Source organism: Protomyctophum bolini, assembly GCF_963924005.1.
Source record: "Protomyctophum bolini genome assembly, chromosome: 13".
In the NCBI taxonomy this organism is placed as follows: domain Eukaryota; kingdom Metazoa; phylum Chordata; class Actinopteri; order Myctophiformes; family Myctophidae; genus Protomyctophum; species Protomyctophum bolini.
The window spans coordinates 17,892,281-17,908,199 of record NC_137874.1 but is presented as its reverse complement, the minus strand read 5'-3'; the positions used below and the strand labels follow the sequence as shown (position 1 = coordinate 17,908,199).

The 15,919-nt window shown below is 43.0% G+C and overlaps 1 protein-coding gene across 2 annotated transcripts in view; it reads left to right on the top strand.

The window, feature by feature from the left end:
* The window catches only part of cblb (Cbl proto-oncogene B, E3 ubiquitin protein ligase), a 73,441-nt gene extending 66,436 nt beyond the window's left edge, over positions 1 to 7,005 (top strand). For both annotated transcript variants that reach the window (XM_080779752.1, XM_080779753.1), the window contains exons 16-19: positions 626 to 727; positions 1,962 to 2,126; positions 3,835 to 3,960; positions 4,261 to 7,005. In XM_080779752.1, the coding sequence (XP_080635878.1) occupies positions 626 to 727; positions 1,962 to 2,126; positions 3,835 to 3,960; positions 4,261 to 4,517 (650 nt within the window). In that variant the 3' untranslated portion in view covers positions 4,518 to 7,005. The remainder of the gene's footprint in view (positions 1 to 625; positions 728 to 1,961; positions 2,127 to 3,834; positions 3,961 to 4,260) is intronic.
* The last annotated feature ends 8,914 nt before the right edge of the window (positions 7,006 to 15,919 follow it).

Sequence of the window (15,919 nt, the reverse complement as noted above, 5' to 3'; positions counted from 1 at the left end):
TTTAAGAAGTCGTGAAAATAAGCAGTTCTACAAGCTTCATTATGTGCAAGCTTGTACATCTGCTATTTTCACTAGTTTGGGTCCTTGGAGTGGGGAGATCACATTTCTCTTTTGGGTCACGGGCTAAAACGTTAGAGAACCACTGCAGTGAGGAATGTGGCAGCTACTGATAATGCTGATGGTGTATATAATATGCTAAGCTTATACTGTATGTAAATTGTATATACACTGATCTATTCATGTTTGTTTACAGCACTTTTAACAAACATAGAGTAGCAGTCAGGGCCCTATCTTACCCCTTATCCCTAAACGCATTTGTCATTTTTTACTATTTTGAAAAACATTTTAATATAGTTCAAGTTTACAGCACTTTAAACAAACATAACAGGCATTTCACATGAGTGTGATGTTTTTGCCCTTGTTTTGCACTTTCTTTTGCTTTACTTATTATTGTTATCATAACCCTGCTGCTACATCATTCGTCTGAAGAAAGCCGCACGATATAATAAGATTTACTTTTATGTACCTGTGCACAAGATGTAACAGTAAAGTACCTTGAACCCTGAACCTCACACTCCATTAATCTACAAGAGTACGTTAGGTTGACCTCTTCTTTATCCCCCAGGTGGCCATTTTGAGCCTGTCAGGACGTTAGTGTCTGCCCCCTGCCCCTCCTTCTACACCAACAGGACCCCCTCCGACTATGACATTCTGCTGCCCCCGCAAGGTAACCCCCCTCCAATGCAACTCCACACAACTCCCACAAGCACATGTGTATTTCTTCGCACCCCCTTTTCCTGCCCTGGAGGAACATTAATTTCCGGTGCATTTACTAACACGTTATGACAGGCGTATATGCTGTATGTGCAGTGAGCCCCACTGGCCCGCGGGCAGGTCTCCGTCCTATCAAAATAGTTACGCTCAGCGCCCCCAAACAGAGATTAATCAAAAGACGGAACATTAATCATTTCATAACCGAGGGCACCGCTCTACAGGCTGGGAGCGTCCATTGGGCAACATTCGATGTCATTTACGTCATCCAAAGTGGTCCCCCTCTATTTTAATGGATGGGATGAAAAATCTTAAAATGTTAATAACTCTTGATCTAAGTCAATACTTTCCAATTCTAAACACAGATGATGTTTTTGACGTCACGTTAGTGTTAATGAGAATGCCCTCTCCTGTCCCTGTCTTTTCCCCCCAGCATAACATTATTGTATGTGCCCCCAATTAAAGGGTTCAGAATTTATATAACGGCGCCTGTCACATCCTCATGAAATATTAATTACATTGAATATACCGCTGCTGTGGGGCAGAAACCTTGTATCTCCATATTTAACTTTTAAATATAATTTAATGCCCTGCGTTGTGAGAATGTTCCCCTCAGAATAGGAATTCAGGTTCAGGTTCAGGTTCATTTCTTTGTTTGTCCCCGTGGGGCAATTTGGTTTACAGCAGGTAACATGAAACACAAAAACACAGTAAAAAGGCACATAGTACACATAACAATAAAACAGCATGGCAGTTCAGGTATCAGTGTAACATTATAATGCATAACATTTTCAGAACAGTTGTATAAATAAGTGAGTCAGGTGACAAGTTACCTCCTCCTCCTACCGGCATTTAGAGCCTGGATAGCTACAGGCACGAAGGAGAACCTATATGCTGGGGTTTAAGTGGTTAAAGTTATTTTCAGTCTGTCTGGAAATAAATATTCTCTCCAGTTTTCCTCGAGACATACTGTATCTTTGGGGAAAGAATTTACATATTTACGTACCGGTGATATGACATAAGGTGCTATAAAGTAACAGTAATGCCATTCAGTGGTACCTTGGATGACAACATTATTTACAGGGGTGACCTAAGACAAAAAAGGTTTTAGTCTATACATTATTCCAGTTTTATATAACTGGAATAATGTATAGACAACCCAATATGGCGTGTGTTTGGATGTGTTGCAGCCGTAGAGGAGCTGTTCAACGGTCGGCTCCTGGCCCAGCCTCCACCTCCGCCTCCGCCTGTACGACACAGCTTCACAGACCTGTCCTCCTCCTCCAACTCCTCCTCTGCCATCCTGCGACCTCACAGACCCTCCTCTGGACACGAGCATGTGCTGTTGGCCCCCGGTGAGTCTGTTAAACCATGCATTATACAGGAGAGACCATTTATTTTTAGGGTTTTTTTAGAGTTTATTATGAAGGTGAAGTAGCATGAAACCTTTGAGACCTGAGGCCCGATTCTACAAATACCTTCTAAATCAGTAGTTCTCACTCGATTTTTCTAAAATGTTAAAAAATAGCAGTAGGCCTATACCTTGTATACCTGCTATTTTCACTAGTTTAGGTCCTGAGCAAACATCTAATCTCTCATTTGGGAACCACTGCTAAACAAAAAAAACTGTTAAGACATGCTGCCCTGTGTGTCCTGCCCTTAGACACTGTGTTTGACATGCTGTGTGTCCTGTCCTTAGACACTGTGTTTGACATGCTGTGTGTTCTGCCCATAGAGACTGTGTTTGACATGCTGTGTGTCCTGTCCTTAGACACTGTGTTTGACATGCTGTGTCCTGCCCATAGAGACTGTGTTTGACATGCTGTGTGTTCTGCCCATAGAGACTGTGTTTGACATGCTGTGTGTCCTGCCCATAGAGACTGTGTTTGACATGCTGTGTGTTCTGCCCATAGAGACTGTGTTTGACATGCTGTGTGTCCTGCCCATAGAGACTGTGTTTGACATGCTGTGTGTCCTGCCCATAGAGACTGTGTTTGACATGCTGTGTGTTCTGCCCATAGAGACTGTGTTTGACATGCTGTGTGTTCTGCCCATAGAGACTGTGTTTGACATGCTGTGTGTTCTGCCCATATAGAGACTGTGTTTGACATGCTGTGTGTCCTGCCCATAGAGACTGTGTTTGACATGCTGTGTGTTCTGCCCATAGAGACTGTGTTTGACATGCTGTGTGTCCTGCCCATAGAGACTGTGTTTGACATGCTGTGTGTCCTGCCCATAGAGACTGTGTTTGACATGCTGTGTCCTGCCCATAGAGACTGTGTTTGACATGCTGTGTGTTCTGCCCATAGAGACTGTGTTTGACATGCTGTGTGTTCTGCCCATAGAGACTGTGTTTGACATGCTGTGTGTCCTGCCCATAGAGACTGTGTTTGACATGCTGTGTGTCCTGCCCATAGAGACTGTGTTTGACATGCTGTGTGTTCTGCCCATAGAGACTGTGTTTGACATGCTGTGTGTTCTGCCCATAGAGACTGTGTTTGACATGCTGTGTGTCCTGCCCATAGAGACTGTGTTTGACATGCTGTGTGTTCTGCCCATAGAGACTGTGTTTGACATGCTGTGTGTTCTGCCCATAGAGACTGTGTTTGACATGCTGTGTGTCCTGCCCATAGAGACTGTGTTTGACATGCTGTGTGTCCTGCCCATAGAGACTGTGTTTGACATGCTGTGTGTTCTGCCCATAGAGACTGTGTTTGACATGCTGTGTGTCCTGCCCATAGAGACTGTGTTTGACATGCTGTGTGTCCTGCCCATAGAGACTGTGTTTGACATGCTGTGTGTCCTGCCCATAGAGACTGTGTTTGACATGCTGTGTGTCCTGCCCATAGAGACTGTGTTTGACATGCTGTGTGTTCTGCCCATAGAGACTGTGTTTGACATGCTGTGTGTTCTGCCCATAGAGACTGTGTTTGACATGCTGTGTGTCCTGCCCATAGAGACTGTTTGACATGCTGTGTGTTCTGCCCATAGAGACTGTGTTTGACATGCTGTGTGTTCTGCCCATAGAGACTGTGTTTGACATGCTGTGTGTTCTGCCCATAGAGACTGTGTTTGACATGCTGAACAACGCCGCCCCCCTGCCGCCACTCAGAAGACTGGCGGGGGAAAACAGCAAAGGTCTGTCCAGGACCTGCCTGGAACACGTCGACCACTTACCCACCGCTCAAGGTAACAGTGAACACCACTTTATATATCACTGCGTGGATATTAGTCTTGTCCCTCTCAGTGTTCGATTTTCCTGATCAGACAGTCTGAGATGTCAGACTGTCTGACTACCACCCACCTCGCTCTGAGATGTTTTTGCATTCAGGTTGCTGCAGTGACTTATTATTAGGCTACAGTACATCTCAAAGATGAAGTAGAGTTGGCTGCTATCTTAGCATATAATTCTCTTTTAAGTTAATATGATCTTTTTTTGTGTGTGAATCTCCCTGGATGGTTGATGACATGTGTTTGTTGCCCTGGTAGCCATGGAGTGTTTGCAGGCGCCCGCCCGGCCGCCCAAGCCACTGCCAAGGAAGATTCCCCCTGACGTCGGGCCGGGGAAACCTCACAGCATGGAGTCGGCCAGTGTGAGTGTGGACGCCAAAATTGCTAAGCTGATGGGCGAGGGCTACTCCTTTGAGGACGTGAAGCGGGCACTGATGATCGCCCAGAACAAAGTGGAGGTGGCCCGCAACATCCTGCGAGAGTTTGCCCTGGTGGCTCCCAGACTCAACCTTTAGCCCCAGAGACGGCAAAGAGACTGCGACAAAGGACGCTGTGCCTCTCTGACGGATTTCGATAATTTGAAGAAAAAAAAGGGCTTTTTTTTATCTTCTAGGCCTTGGACTGAGTGGAGGAATGAGGAAAGAAATGCCATGGGGGCCTTGCCTCCCATCGTTAATCGAGAGACATGACAATGGCGACAAGACAAGGACAAAATGTACTGTCTGTGAATGATAAAAAGTTGAAACCTGTGAAACTAAAAAGGACTTGGCTTGTTGTTTACAGTGAGCTGTGCCAGTGCAGGCCTCTGGCTTTTCAAAATGCTCCTGTTGCCAACAATTATGTCATGGGGACTAGGACCACCAAACTATATACAAGGTCCCATCCCTGCTACTGCTGCTACGGTTTCCTTTCACTCCCTACCAGAGACATGTGTTTGTAAAGCCTTTCAGTATATGCCACATCATTTGCAACTCAAACAAAAAAGAAAAATCTTAATACGCTCAATAACAATGCTCAGTAATGTGTACAGTTGGCGTGGTTTTTATTTACTACCAGTGGGGGGAGCCAGACTCCTCCATATCTGTTTAAATAAATTCCTTCACTCATCCACCCTTTGATCTTTCCTCCATGTCTTTCTCTCTTCCATTCTCCTACTGCAGTGGTTCTCAACCTGTGGGTCGGGACCCCCAGGGTGGTCCCCACATGATTTTGGGATGGTCCCCAGATGACCGTGAAGTGAAAATGCTTGGACTTTGTTGGATTTTTAATACCTGAAAGAAAGAAAGAAAGAAAGAAATAAGACCATTGCTTTATCAAAAGTAATCAAATCAAATACAAATTGGTCGAACATTGGCCAAAATTGTTTAAATAATAAAAGAAAGAGGCAAAATGGCCGATCTACAAGCTCACAATGTTGCTATGGTCCCAGTATAAATCTGTGGAGTCAAACTAACAGCTCTAACTATAATGGTTTTATAGCGTGTGACCATGAGCATTAAGTTTGCTTTACACAAACTGGACCCTGGGCTGGTGAGATAGTACCAGAAAGGTAGCCTACTAAGAGTAATAGAGTAAGAGTAAAAAACGTAATAAGAGTCTTATTGGTCCACTGGTCTCTCCTCTAGCCCAGGTGAACACCATGAACCAGCCCACCCCAGAGAGAACACTGGTCCACTCCACTCGCTGGTCTCTCCTCTAGCCCAGGTGAACACCATGAACCAACCCACCCCAGAGAGAACACTGGTCCACTCCACTCGCTGGTCTCTCCTCTAGCCCAGGTGAACACCATCAACCAGCCCACCCCAGAGAGAACACTGGTCCACTCCACTCGCTGGTCTCTCCTCTAGCCCAGGTGAACACCATCAACCAACCCACCCCAGAGAGAACACTGGTCCACTCCACTCGCTGGTCTCTCCTCTAGCCCAGGTGAACACCATCAACCAGCCCACCCCAGAGAGAACACTGGTCCACTCCACTCGCTGGTCTCTCCTCTAGCCCAGGTGAACACCATCAACCAGCCCACCCCAGAGAGAACACTGGTCCACTCCACTCGCTGGTCTCTCCTCTAGCCCAGGTGAACACCATGAACCAGCCCACCCCAGAGAGAACACTGGTCCACTCCACAACCCCCATCTGAAAATGTTTTGTGCCATAAAAAATAAGAAATCTTTTGGAAAAAATGTGGGATATATATTCTCCTTAAAAGAAAACAAAAAACAAAACAGTATATTATTTAAGTTGCGACCCACACTAAACACGGGTCTGCAACCCAAAAATGGTTCATGAGTCATGACTTCTCAGAAGGGAGAAGTCCTACTAGCTTCATTTTACTTTTCTGTAGCTTGACCACAAGTTCTATCAAACAGAACCTGTTTTTTTGTTTTCCCGATTGACGCGCTTTCTTTAATCGAGGAAGAAGAAAACAAGCCAATGAATGTATTTGTTCAACATGAGTGAGCTGTTTTGTTGTACACTTGAGTTTCACTGAAGCCAATTTGTTGATAGTGATAACTGAATTTATACAGTATGTGCCAACGGGCGGTAGTTAACGTGGTAATGCCTTTTTGTGTACAGTATGTGTGTCCAAGTCCCCCTGTGGTCTGTATTTGGTCAGCTCCTTTTTTCCCCTCCAAATTACATAGATATAGCCGGTCTACAAGTTCACAATGTGTCCCGTTGCGACACGTTGTGAGCATGTAAGCTTGTGGATGTGCTGTTTTCGCCCAAATGTTCGCCCTCAAATGCTAGGGTTCATGTGGTTAATTATGGGAATTCAACTGTGCTGTCAGTTCAACCAAATGTTGTCTTTGAGGCTATGGGCCTGACATGACGTGCTCTTCAGTATTCACCACACACTGGCTGGCTCTTGTGAAGCACATGGGAAGAATTTGAATATATTTTTTGCTACAAAAAATATGCCAATTTGGAGTGGGAATCACTTGATAGCTCTGTAATTATGCATCTTGCTTTATGTTATTTTATTGCAAAATTGGGATACTAATCACCAGACAGTGAGGACGCTTCGCTTCGCCGCTCTCGCCTATGCTTGCATTCCTAAAGATATCCATGTTTTATTTTATTTTTTTTATCTCTACAAGTGGATCCTAGATACTTGTAAACGGATGGGACTGTTTTTGTTCTTTAGATAGAAGCTTTTGCCTACTCCAAAATACACTTTTTGTTACCTCCAGTGAATGGGTACGTGGCACTAGCTAGCTACATATAGCTAACTGGCTCTGGATACTTGGCAAATAACCAGCCATGGTCCCAGCAATCTCTTCAGAGGACTTTCAGAAGCTGCTTCAAAAGATTACATTCCTGGAAACGGAATTACACCTTTTAAGAGTGAATTTGGGAGTAAAACATGGGAAAGAGAATCACACGGAGAATAAGACATTCGGCTGGAGTACCCTCGGCGCAAGGCCAAAGGAACGTAAAACTGTGAGTAATTCTCCGCCTGTTATCAACCCTATCTCCACGGTGATTACGAACAGAGATAACATGAAAGGACGGTTAAGTGGAAGGACTCGGAGCCCTGATAAGACCAGCTGGCCTACGCTCCCAGCCCGACCCAAAACCACCCCTCCGAAAAATGTGAAAAGTAAATCAAAATCCACGCCTCCCCAAAGGGAAATTATGTTGTCAAATAGATTTAGCCCTCTGCTGCCTGTTGATAGTGGGCCTTCAGATAACCGTGTCAACGCCACTCCGAGCACGGTAAGATCTAAGAGCCACTCAGAAAGACGAGCAAATGGAGAGGAATTTACTGAATTTCTGATTGTCGGCGATCAGGCTGTAAAGTATCTTAAAAGCAACAAAAAGATAAAGGTTTTATGTTTTCCCAAAGACACAGTCTCTACTATAGGGGAAATAATTGAAAAGATTGTTCTGGCTCATCCCGTGGTAAAAACGCTGATACTGCACATCGGTGCACGTGATGCGGAAAAAGGAGAATCTGAAATCCTAAAACAGGATTTCAGTGCCTTATTGCAAGACCTGAGCACTGTGTCTAGCATTCTTGATGTTGACATTACGATTAGTGGCCCACTGCCCCCGATGACAGGCAGTGAGCGTTTCAGCAGATTGTTTGCACTCAACAAATGGCTCTCAACGGAATGCACAAGAGAAACACCCCTGCAAAAATCATTCAATTTTATTGACAATTTCAATTTTTTTTGGGACAGAAGACATCTCTTTGTAGACGCAACACACCTAAACAAGCTGGGTCTTAAATTATTTTCCACCAACATGCTTCATAACATGAAGCATCCCTGTCAACTCTCCAAACTGGCCAGTAACGTGTTACCTGAAAACATGAATTGGGAGAGAAAACGCACAGGGCGTGAAGTCACAGCGCCCCCTGGGGGAGAAAAACTCACAGAGCGTGAAGTCACAGCGCCCCCTGGTGGAGGAAAACACACTGAGCCTAGAGCGCCCCCTGGTGGAGGAAAACGCACAGAGCGTAGAGCGCCCCCTGGAGGAGGAAAACGCACAGAGCGTAGAGCGCCCCCTGGAGGAGGAAAACGCACAGAGCGTGGAGTCACAACACCCCCTGGAGGTGAAAAACTCACAGAGCGTGAAATCACAGCGCCCCCTGGAAGAGTAAAACTCACAGGGCGTGAAGTCACAGCGCCCCCTGGAGGAGTAAAACTCACAGAGCGTGAAGTCACAGCGTCCCCTGGTGGAGAAGAAACATCAGAGCCTAGAGCGCCCCCTGGTGGAGGAAAACGCACAGAGCGTAGAGCGCCCCCTGGAGGAGGAAAACGCACAGAGCGTGGAGTCACAACACCCCCTGGAGGTGAAAAACTCACAGAGCGTGAAATCACAGCGCCCCCTGGAAGAGTAAAACTCACAGGGCGTGAAGTCACAGCGCCCCCTGGAGGAGTAAAACTCACAGAGCGTGAAGTCACAGCGTCCCCTGGTGGAGAAGAAACATCAGAGCTTGAAGTCACAGCGCCCCTTGGAGGAGAAAAACCCACAGAGCGTGAAGTCACAGCGCCCCCTGGAGGAGTAAAACTCGCAGAGCGTGAAGTCACAGCGCCCCCTGGTGGAGAAGAAACATCAGAGCTTGAAGTCACAGCTTCCCCTGGTGGAGAAGAAACATCAGAGCTTGAAGTCACAGCGTCCCCTGGTGGAGAAGAAACATCAGAGCTTGAAGTCACAGTGTATCCTGGTGGAGAAGAAACATCAGAGCTTGAAACATCAGAGCTTGAAGTCAAAACGTCCCCTGGTGGAGAAGACACATCAGAGCTTGAAGCGTCCCCTGGTGGAGAAGAAACATCAGAGCTTGAAGTCACAGCGTCCCCTGGTGGAGAAGAAATCACAGAGCATGAAGTCACAGCGTACCCTGGTGGAGAAGATACTGAGGAATTTCTAACTCCCTCACCAATACATCTCCTCTCGTTCACCCCGGGCATGGTGGACCTGATAAACATTGGAACAAAGTCGACCCCCCTTAACAGACGAGTTTACCGACTGACGGCGCCCCATATGTCAAGCCCAGCTCCAGATTGCCTAGAAAATACATTTGATAACTGATATGAACAGGGTCCATTATGCGCAGCAACAAACATGTATGGACCCCATGCTTCTAGAAAGCCTGGTGTTTCAATCATTGCACAGGTTGAGGTTCACAACATTTCTACTGTTATTTCAAATAGAGTGTCCAACACAAGGAGTGGTCTGGAGAGAGAATGCTGTTTGGTCACTGTACCTCACAGGCATCACAGCCCCCAAAAATGTGACAACAAGCTTAACCTTGCCTTGTTTAACATCAGGTCACTAACAAATAAATCCTCCTCTGTAAATGATATAATCTGTAAAGAGAAGCTAGATATAATCTTTCTAACAGAGACATGGCTTGGCTCGGATGGAGCTGTTCTCCTAGCGCCAGCCTGTCCCGCAAACTACAGTTTCATTCACTCTTTTCGTAAGGCTAAGAAAGGAGGTGGACTGGCAATAATTTTTTCAGACACGTTAAAATTCAAGGCTCTGACCCTTGGCAGCTTTACATCCTTTGAATACCAGGCCACTACACTACTTGGTCAACCCTCTATGCCAATGATTAGCATTTATCGCCCGCCAAAATGCAGTAAAGCAATATTTCTAACAGAAATATCAGAACTTTTATCTATCTGCTCCACTAACTATGACAGAACTCTTATCTCAGGTGATCTTAATCTTCACCTGGATGATACTACAGATGCTGTGGCTATGGGCTTCTTAGAGTTATTGCACTCCTTTGAGTTTATCCAACATGTTGTTGGGCCTACACATAAACATGGGCACACTCTGGACCTGGTGATTTCTAGAGGGCTGAACATCACTGTGGAAAGGACTATTGAAAGGCCTGAGCTATCAGACCACTATTTGCTGTGTTTTAATATGACTGTCTCTGATCTAGAGAAAAACATCACGGAATATACCATAAAAAAGCGTTTTTTTAGCTCTTCTGCAGCCGACGAGTTCTCTCGTCATCTGGGGCCCCCCCTGCCCGATACCCCCCCAGTAAATGATATGGTTCAAATGTTTAATCTTAAACTAGAGTCAGCTCTTGATATAGTGGCTCCTTTGAAAACAAAAAAGAAACATAACACCAGAATAACACCCTGGATAAATGAGCATACACGCTCACTGAAGCAAGAATGTCGTAGAGCTGAGCGAGCGTGGAGAAAAAACAAACTTACCATCCACCTAGAGATTCTTAAAAAGTCAACAGTCGCCTATAACAAAGCCTTGCGTCTAGCAAGGCAGGCATATTTCTCTGGCATTATTAATGAGAACAAGAAAAATGCCAGAGTCCTATTCTCTACCATTGAACGACTTTTAAACCCCCCCCAGTCCTACAAGCAGTCATTCCCGGCCTCTAAAGCTAAGTGTAATGAGTTTGCATGCTTTTTTGATAACAAAATCTTTAACATTAGAGCTGATATTATGAATGGTGCTGCTGCTAGCGCAAACCCTCAAACAGCAGCTAATGGTCCCAGAGTAGATCTCTCCAGGGGGAGCCTATTAACGTTCTGCGCAATTGATGAAGATGAACTCCGCAAAACCATATCACAGATGACATCATCCTCCTGTTCATTGGATAAAATTCCCACCACCTTTCTCAAAGAGGTCTTGGACAGTGTGATTGGAGATATCCTAAAAATTGTAAACAGCTCTCTACAATCAGGTGTCTTCCCAGACTCACTGAAGACTGCTGTAGTTAGGCCCCTACTCAAGAAACACAATCTTGATCCCTCTGTTTTGGGTAACTATCGACCCATTTCAAATCTACCCTTTCTGGGCAAGGTTTTAGAAAAATGCATCTTTCATCAATTGGATGTGTTTCTACAGAACAATAATGTGCACAACAAATTCCAATCTGGCTTTAGGAAAGGTCACAGCACAGAAACAGCACTTGTAAAAGTAATTAATGATCTTAGGGTGTCTGCTGACAAGAAACATGTATCTGTTCTCCTACTCCTAGATCTAACGGCTGCATTTGACACGATTGATCATTCAATTTTAATACAGCGTCTGGAACACTGGATAGGCCTGTCTGGTACGGCCCTGTCCTGGTTTTCCTCCTACCTATCAAACAGAAGTTACTTTGTCAATCTAGCCGAGTTTGACTCAGACAAACACGACATCAGCTCTGGTATTCCACAGGGCTCGATTCTTGGCCCTCTGCTTTTCTCCTTGTACATACTGCCATTGGGCGAACTCATTACCAACCACGGAGTCAATTTTCATTTCTATGCTGATGATACCCAACTTTATCTTTCTGTGGCTCCAGATGATCCCTGTGCTTTAGACCCGCTGTTGACCTGTCTGTCTAGCATCAAATGTTGGATGAGTGAGAACTTTCTCAAGCTAAACGAGGATAAGACAGAAGTTCTCATAATCGGTTCTAGTGAGCAGAAAGAATCAATAATAAGCAGACTTGGTAACCTGACTGTAGAAAGTAACAGTAAAGTAAAGAACCTGGGGGTTATTATTGATTCTGAATTGAATTTCAATTCACACATTAATCATGTTACCAAGATTGCCTTTTTTCACCTTAGAAATATTGCACGAATCAGAGCCTATTTGTCCTTGGACGATGCAAAAACGCTAATCCACGCCTTTGTTTTTTCTCGGCTTGACTACTGCAATGCACTCTTTTCAGGACTGCCTAAGAAAACAACTGACAGACTACAACTTGTCCAAAATGCAGCAGCCAGAGTTTTAACTAGAACTAAGATGAGAGAACATATTACTCCAGTTTTGGCATCACTGCACTGGCTTCCGGTTGTTTTTAGGATTGATTTTAAAATTCTTTTACTTGTCTATAAAGCTCTCAATGGTCTCGCACCTTCCTACCTACATGACTGCCTGCCTAAATATGTCCCAAACCGCCCCCTAAGGTCTTCCACTGCCGGCCTGCTCGCTTTGCCAAAAAAAATGGCAACTAAAAAACACGGGGAAGCAGCTTTTTGCTTCTACGGGCCGTCGGTATGGAACAAGCTCCCACTGTACCTTCGTCAGGCAGCCTCTGTAGACATTTTTAAAGCTCAGCTCAAGACCCACTTCTACAACATTGCTTTTAAGTGATCTTTTATTTATTTTTATTTTTTGTTATTCATGTCCTCACTGCATTACTGCTTGTTTTTAATGTTGTTGCCATGCTTTTCTTTTATCCTCCATTTCTCTGTAAAGCACTTTGAGCTGCATTTCATGTCATGAAAGGTGCTATACAAATAAAGTTTTATTATTATTATTATTATTATTATTATTATTATTATTTTATTATTATTATTATTATTATTATTATTATTATTATTATTATTATTATTATTATTTATTATTATTATTATTATTATTATTATTATTATTATTATTATTATTATTATTATTATTATTATTATTATTATTATTATTATTATTATTATTATTATTATTATTATTATTATTATTATTATTATTATTATTATTATTATTATTATTATTATTATTATTATTATTATTATTATTATTATTATTATTATTATTATTATTATTATTATTATTATTATTATTATTATTATTATTATTATTATCTGAGAAATGCAAAAGATGGACAGAGTGGTGTTATGTGCTCTAGTCAAACGTACATGGAACCTCTTTGGCATACTGTGGTGAATCAGTGTGAATCAGTGTTGTGATGCTTCATAATGGGAGACAGTGCACTAAAGGCAAGTCTACAGCCAAATGAAAGTGCTCTTACAATCTAGGACCTAGAAGGGATATATATATATATGACACACAGAGAATGAGAAATCTTCAACAATCTGGTCTATGTACTAGATATCAGCAGGCAGTCAGGCAGGTGTGTTGTAAATTAGGTCCAGTCCAGTTCTGGGCTGCTGCGATGAGGTGTTTGTGTCACGATGTTGATGTTGCCCAAGATAAGGAAAACTTTTTCTTTAACGCACCACTACCCCTCTTCACCCTTTACATTTGTTGTGCAGCTCTTTAAAGGGGAAGGGCACTTTATTTATGAACTCTTATGTTATTCTTATGGTCTCGGACACTCCACTCAAGATCCTAATCTGTTATTCAGTATACAGATTCAGGAAATGTTATTATGTATTGATCGAATCATCTATTGATGGTAAAACTTGTTAGGCCTCTGCAAATACATAAAAATATATTAACAAAAGACAGACATAAAGAGTAAAGAGCATCCATAGCTTCCAATCTCTTCGGGAGTATGAATCGGCTCCTCTGACAATGGGAGAAGGCCTCCTCAAAATATAAATTGCAATCACATTATAAACTGCCATGGACATCTTGTCTTTTCTCATTTATAATTATGAAAATTCTTCAGTATGTAGATGTGCATTGTGCCTGGGAGACGAAACTTGTCAGAGAGCATAGGAATAACATTTATAAACTGTGGGCTGTGGCATTCCCATTTAACTTGAACCCTTAAACCCTTCGTTGACCGGGTTCCCCAGGGCTCTATCCAATGCCTCGTCCTCCTTCCCTCTACACACCAAATCTTCCCAGAAAATAGCAATCTTCAAGCTCATGGTGAGTCACAATGCGACACATTGAGAGCTTGTAGATGCACTATTTTCACAGAATGATAGCCACAGAATAGAATAGGGTAATGTTGCACTGGGTCTGGGTGTTTTGTTTGTTTGTTTGTTTGTTTGTTCAACTTGAACGCCTCTGAGCTCAGCATTGTCTGTTCCTTCAGGTCCCTTATTAAGGGGATAAGTGGCCTTAGGTTGCAAAGAGCAATTTTTTGTTCTAATTCCATTTTCTTATTAATGTGGTTCAGTGACAAATACTGTGTCAAATATGTAAAGCATAGAGTAATGTGCAATTAATTTATATATTATTAATGCCTTTTCCTTGATATGTTATTTTCATGGACAAGTAAATAAAAAAACGTCTTGAGGGCTTTGCGTCCCTGTATTTCTAAACGGTATGTGAGTGATGCTGACCATGATACTGAGTGATGCTGACCATGACACTGAGTGATGCTGACCATGATACTGACCATGATTGACATGATATTGACCATGATACTGACATGATATTCACCATGATATTGACATGATATTGACCATGATACTGACATGATATTGACCATGATACTGACATATGACATATTGCTTATAGCAGGTTTAAAGATCTTTAACTCTTGAGTGTAAAATGAAACCAAATGGACCCTTACGTATCCATTTGGTTTCATTGTACGCTCTCAAGAGTTAGATTATTGTTAAACATCTGCAAATCCTCAAAAATGATGAAAAACGGCGCGCTATAGTATGCCGTACGTACGATATCATTATTCAAATATTGGTCAGTGGCAACTGATGAACACTGATGAGTATCATCTGTAGAATCATATTTCTCACACACACACACACACACACACACACAAGCAAACGCGCACACACACAGACAGATGTCCCTCCCATCCCATGGTTGATGCTCAAAGAAGGACACATAATAGCCTACACTCATAAAAGAACAGGGTGAAACTCCAAAAATGTATTATAAAATACAAGCTTCAAGTAGAGCTGCCAGCAGGGTCTTGATTAAGACATGTCCTGTCCTGTTAAACCTGGCGGAAGATACATCCATTATTATTTAAAAATAAATCCAGCAGAAAGCTGCCATGTAGGAATGGAAAGTATGTGGTGAGAGTGGCACCTGCTGTAATTGCTAGCATTTTTCGCCCCATTGGCACCACTTGCTAAAGTAATCTCTGAGGTTAACTCAATTGGTGAAGGTTACAGATAGGGGAGGATGCTATATACTAATATATTAGTATATCTAATATTAGGCTTTAGGTATAGTTTCTGACAGCTAATTTGCTGCAAATGGATTTGAGATAAATTAGGCCTGATCCGTAAGCTGACAACATGTCTTCAGAAGGGGGCCCATATAGTATTTAAAACACCAGGCGATCCATGACAGGTTGAAACGGAGTTTGCAATAGAGGGTAATGCTTGTGACATCATCATATATACTTTCGGGCCTTGACAGCCTATACGGTACATCCAAACAGAAAAGTCCATCTGATTGCATTAAACAACATTAAAAGGTACGTTAAACTGGCTTTGCAACTCACTTTGTCACTCATCGACTCACTTTATGTATGCACATACCCTCTAGGCTATATAGAAATACTCTGTCACAAGTAAAAGTCCAGAATTCATGTAGGCCTACTTAAAAGTACAAAAGTATTGGCATAAAAATTTACGTAAAGGACAATGTAAAAAGTACTTACTGTATTATACATGTAGCACTGCCCCTTTAAGTGTAGTGCATACAAGGGTTGACCAGGTTTGAGGCCTCATGCTGGGCCAGAAGCCTGATTTGAGTGTTTGTTGGGGACCTGGAGGCATGAGGTGTGCAGCCGCAGCGTAGAACTTGGTAAGAAAACCTGAAAACA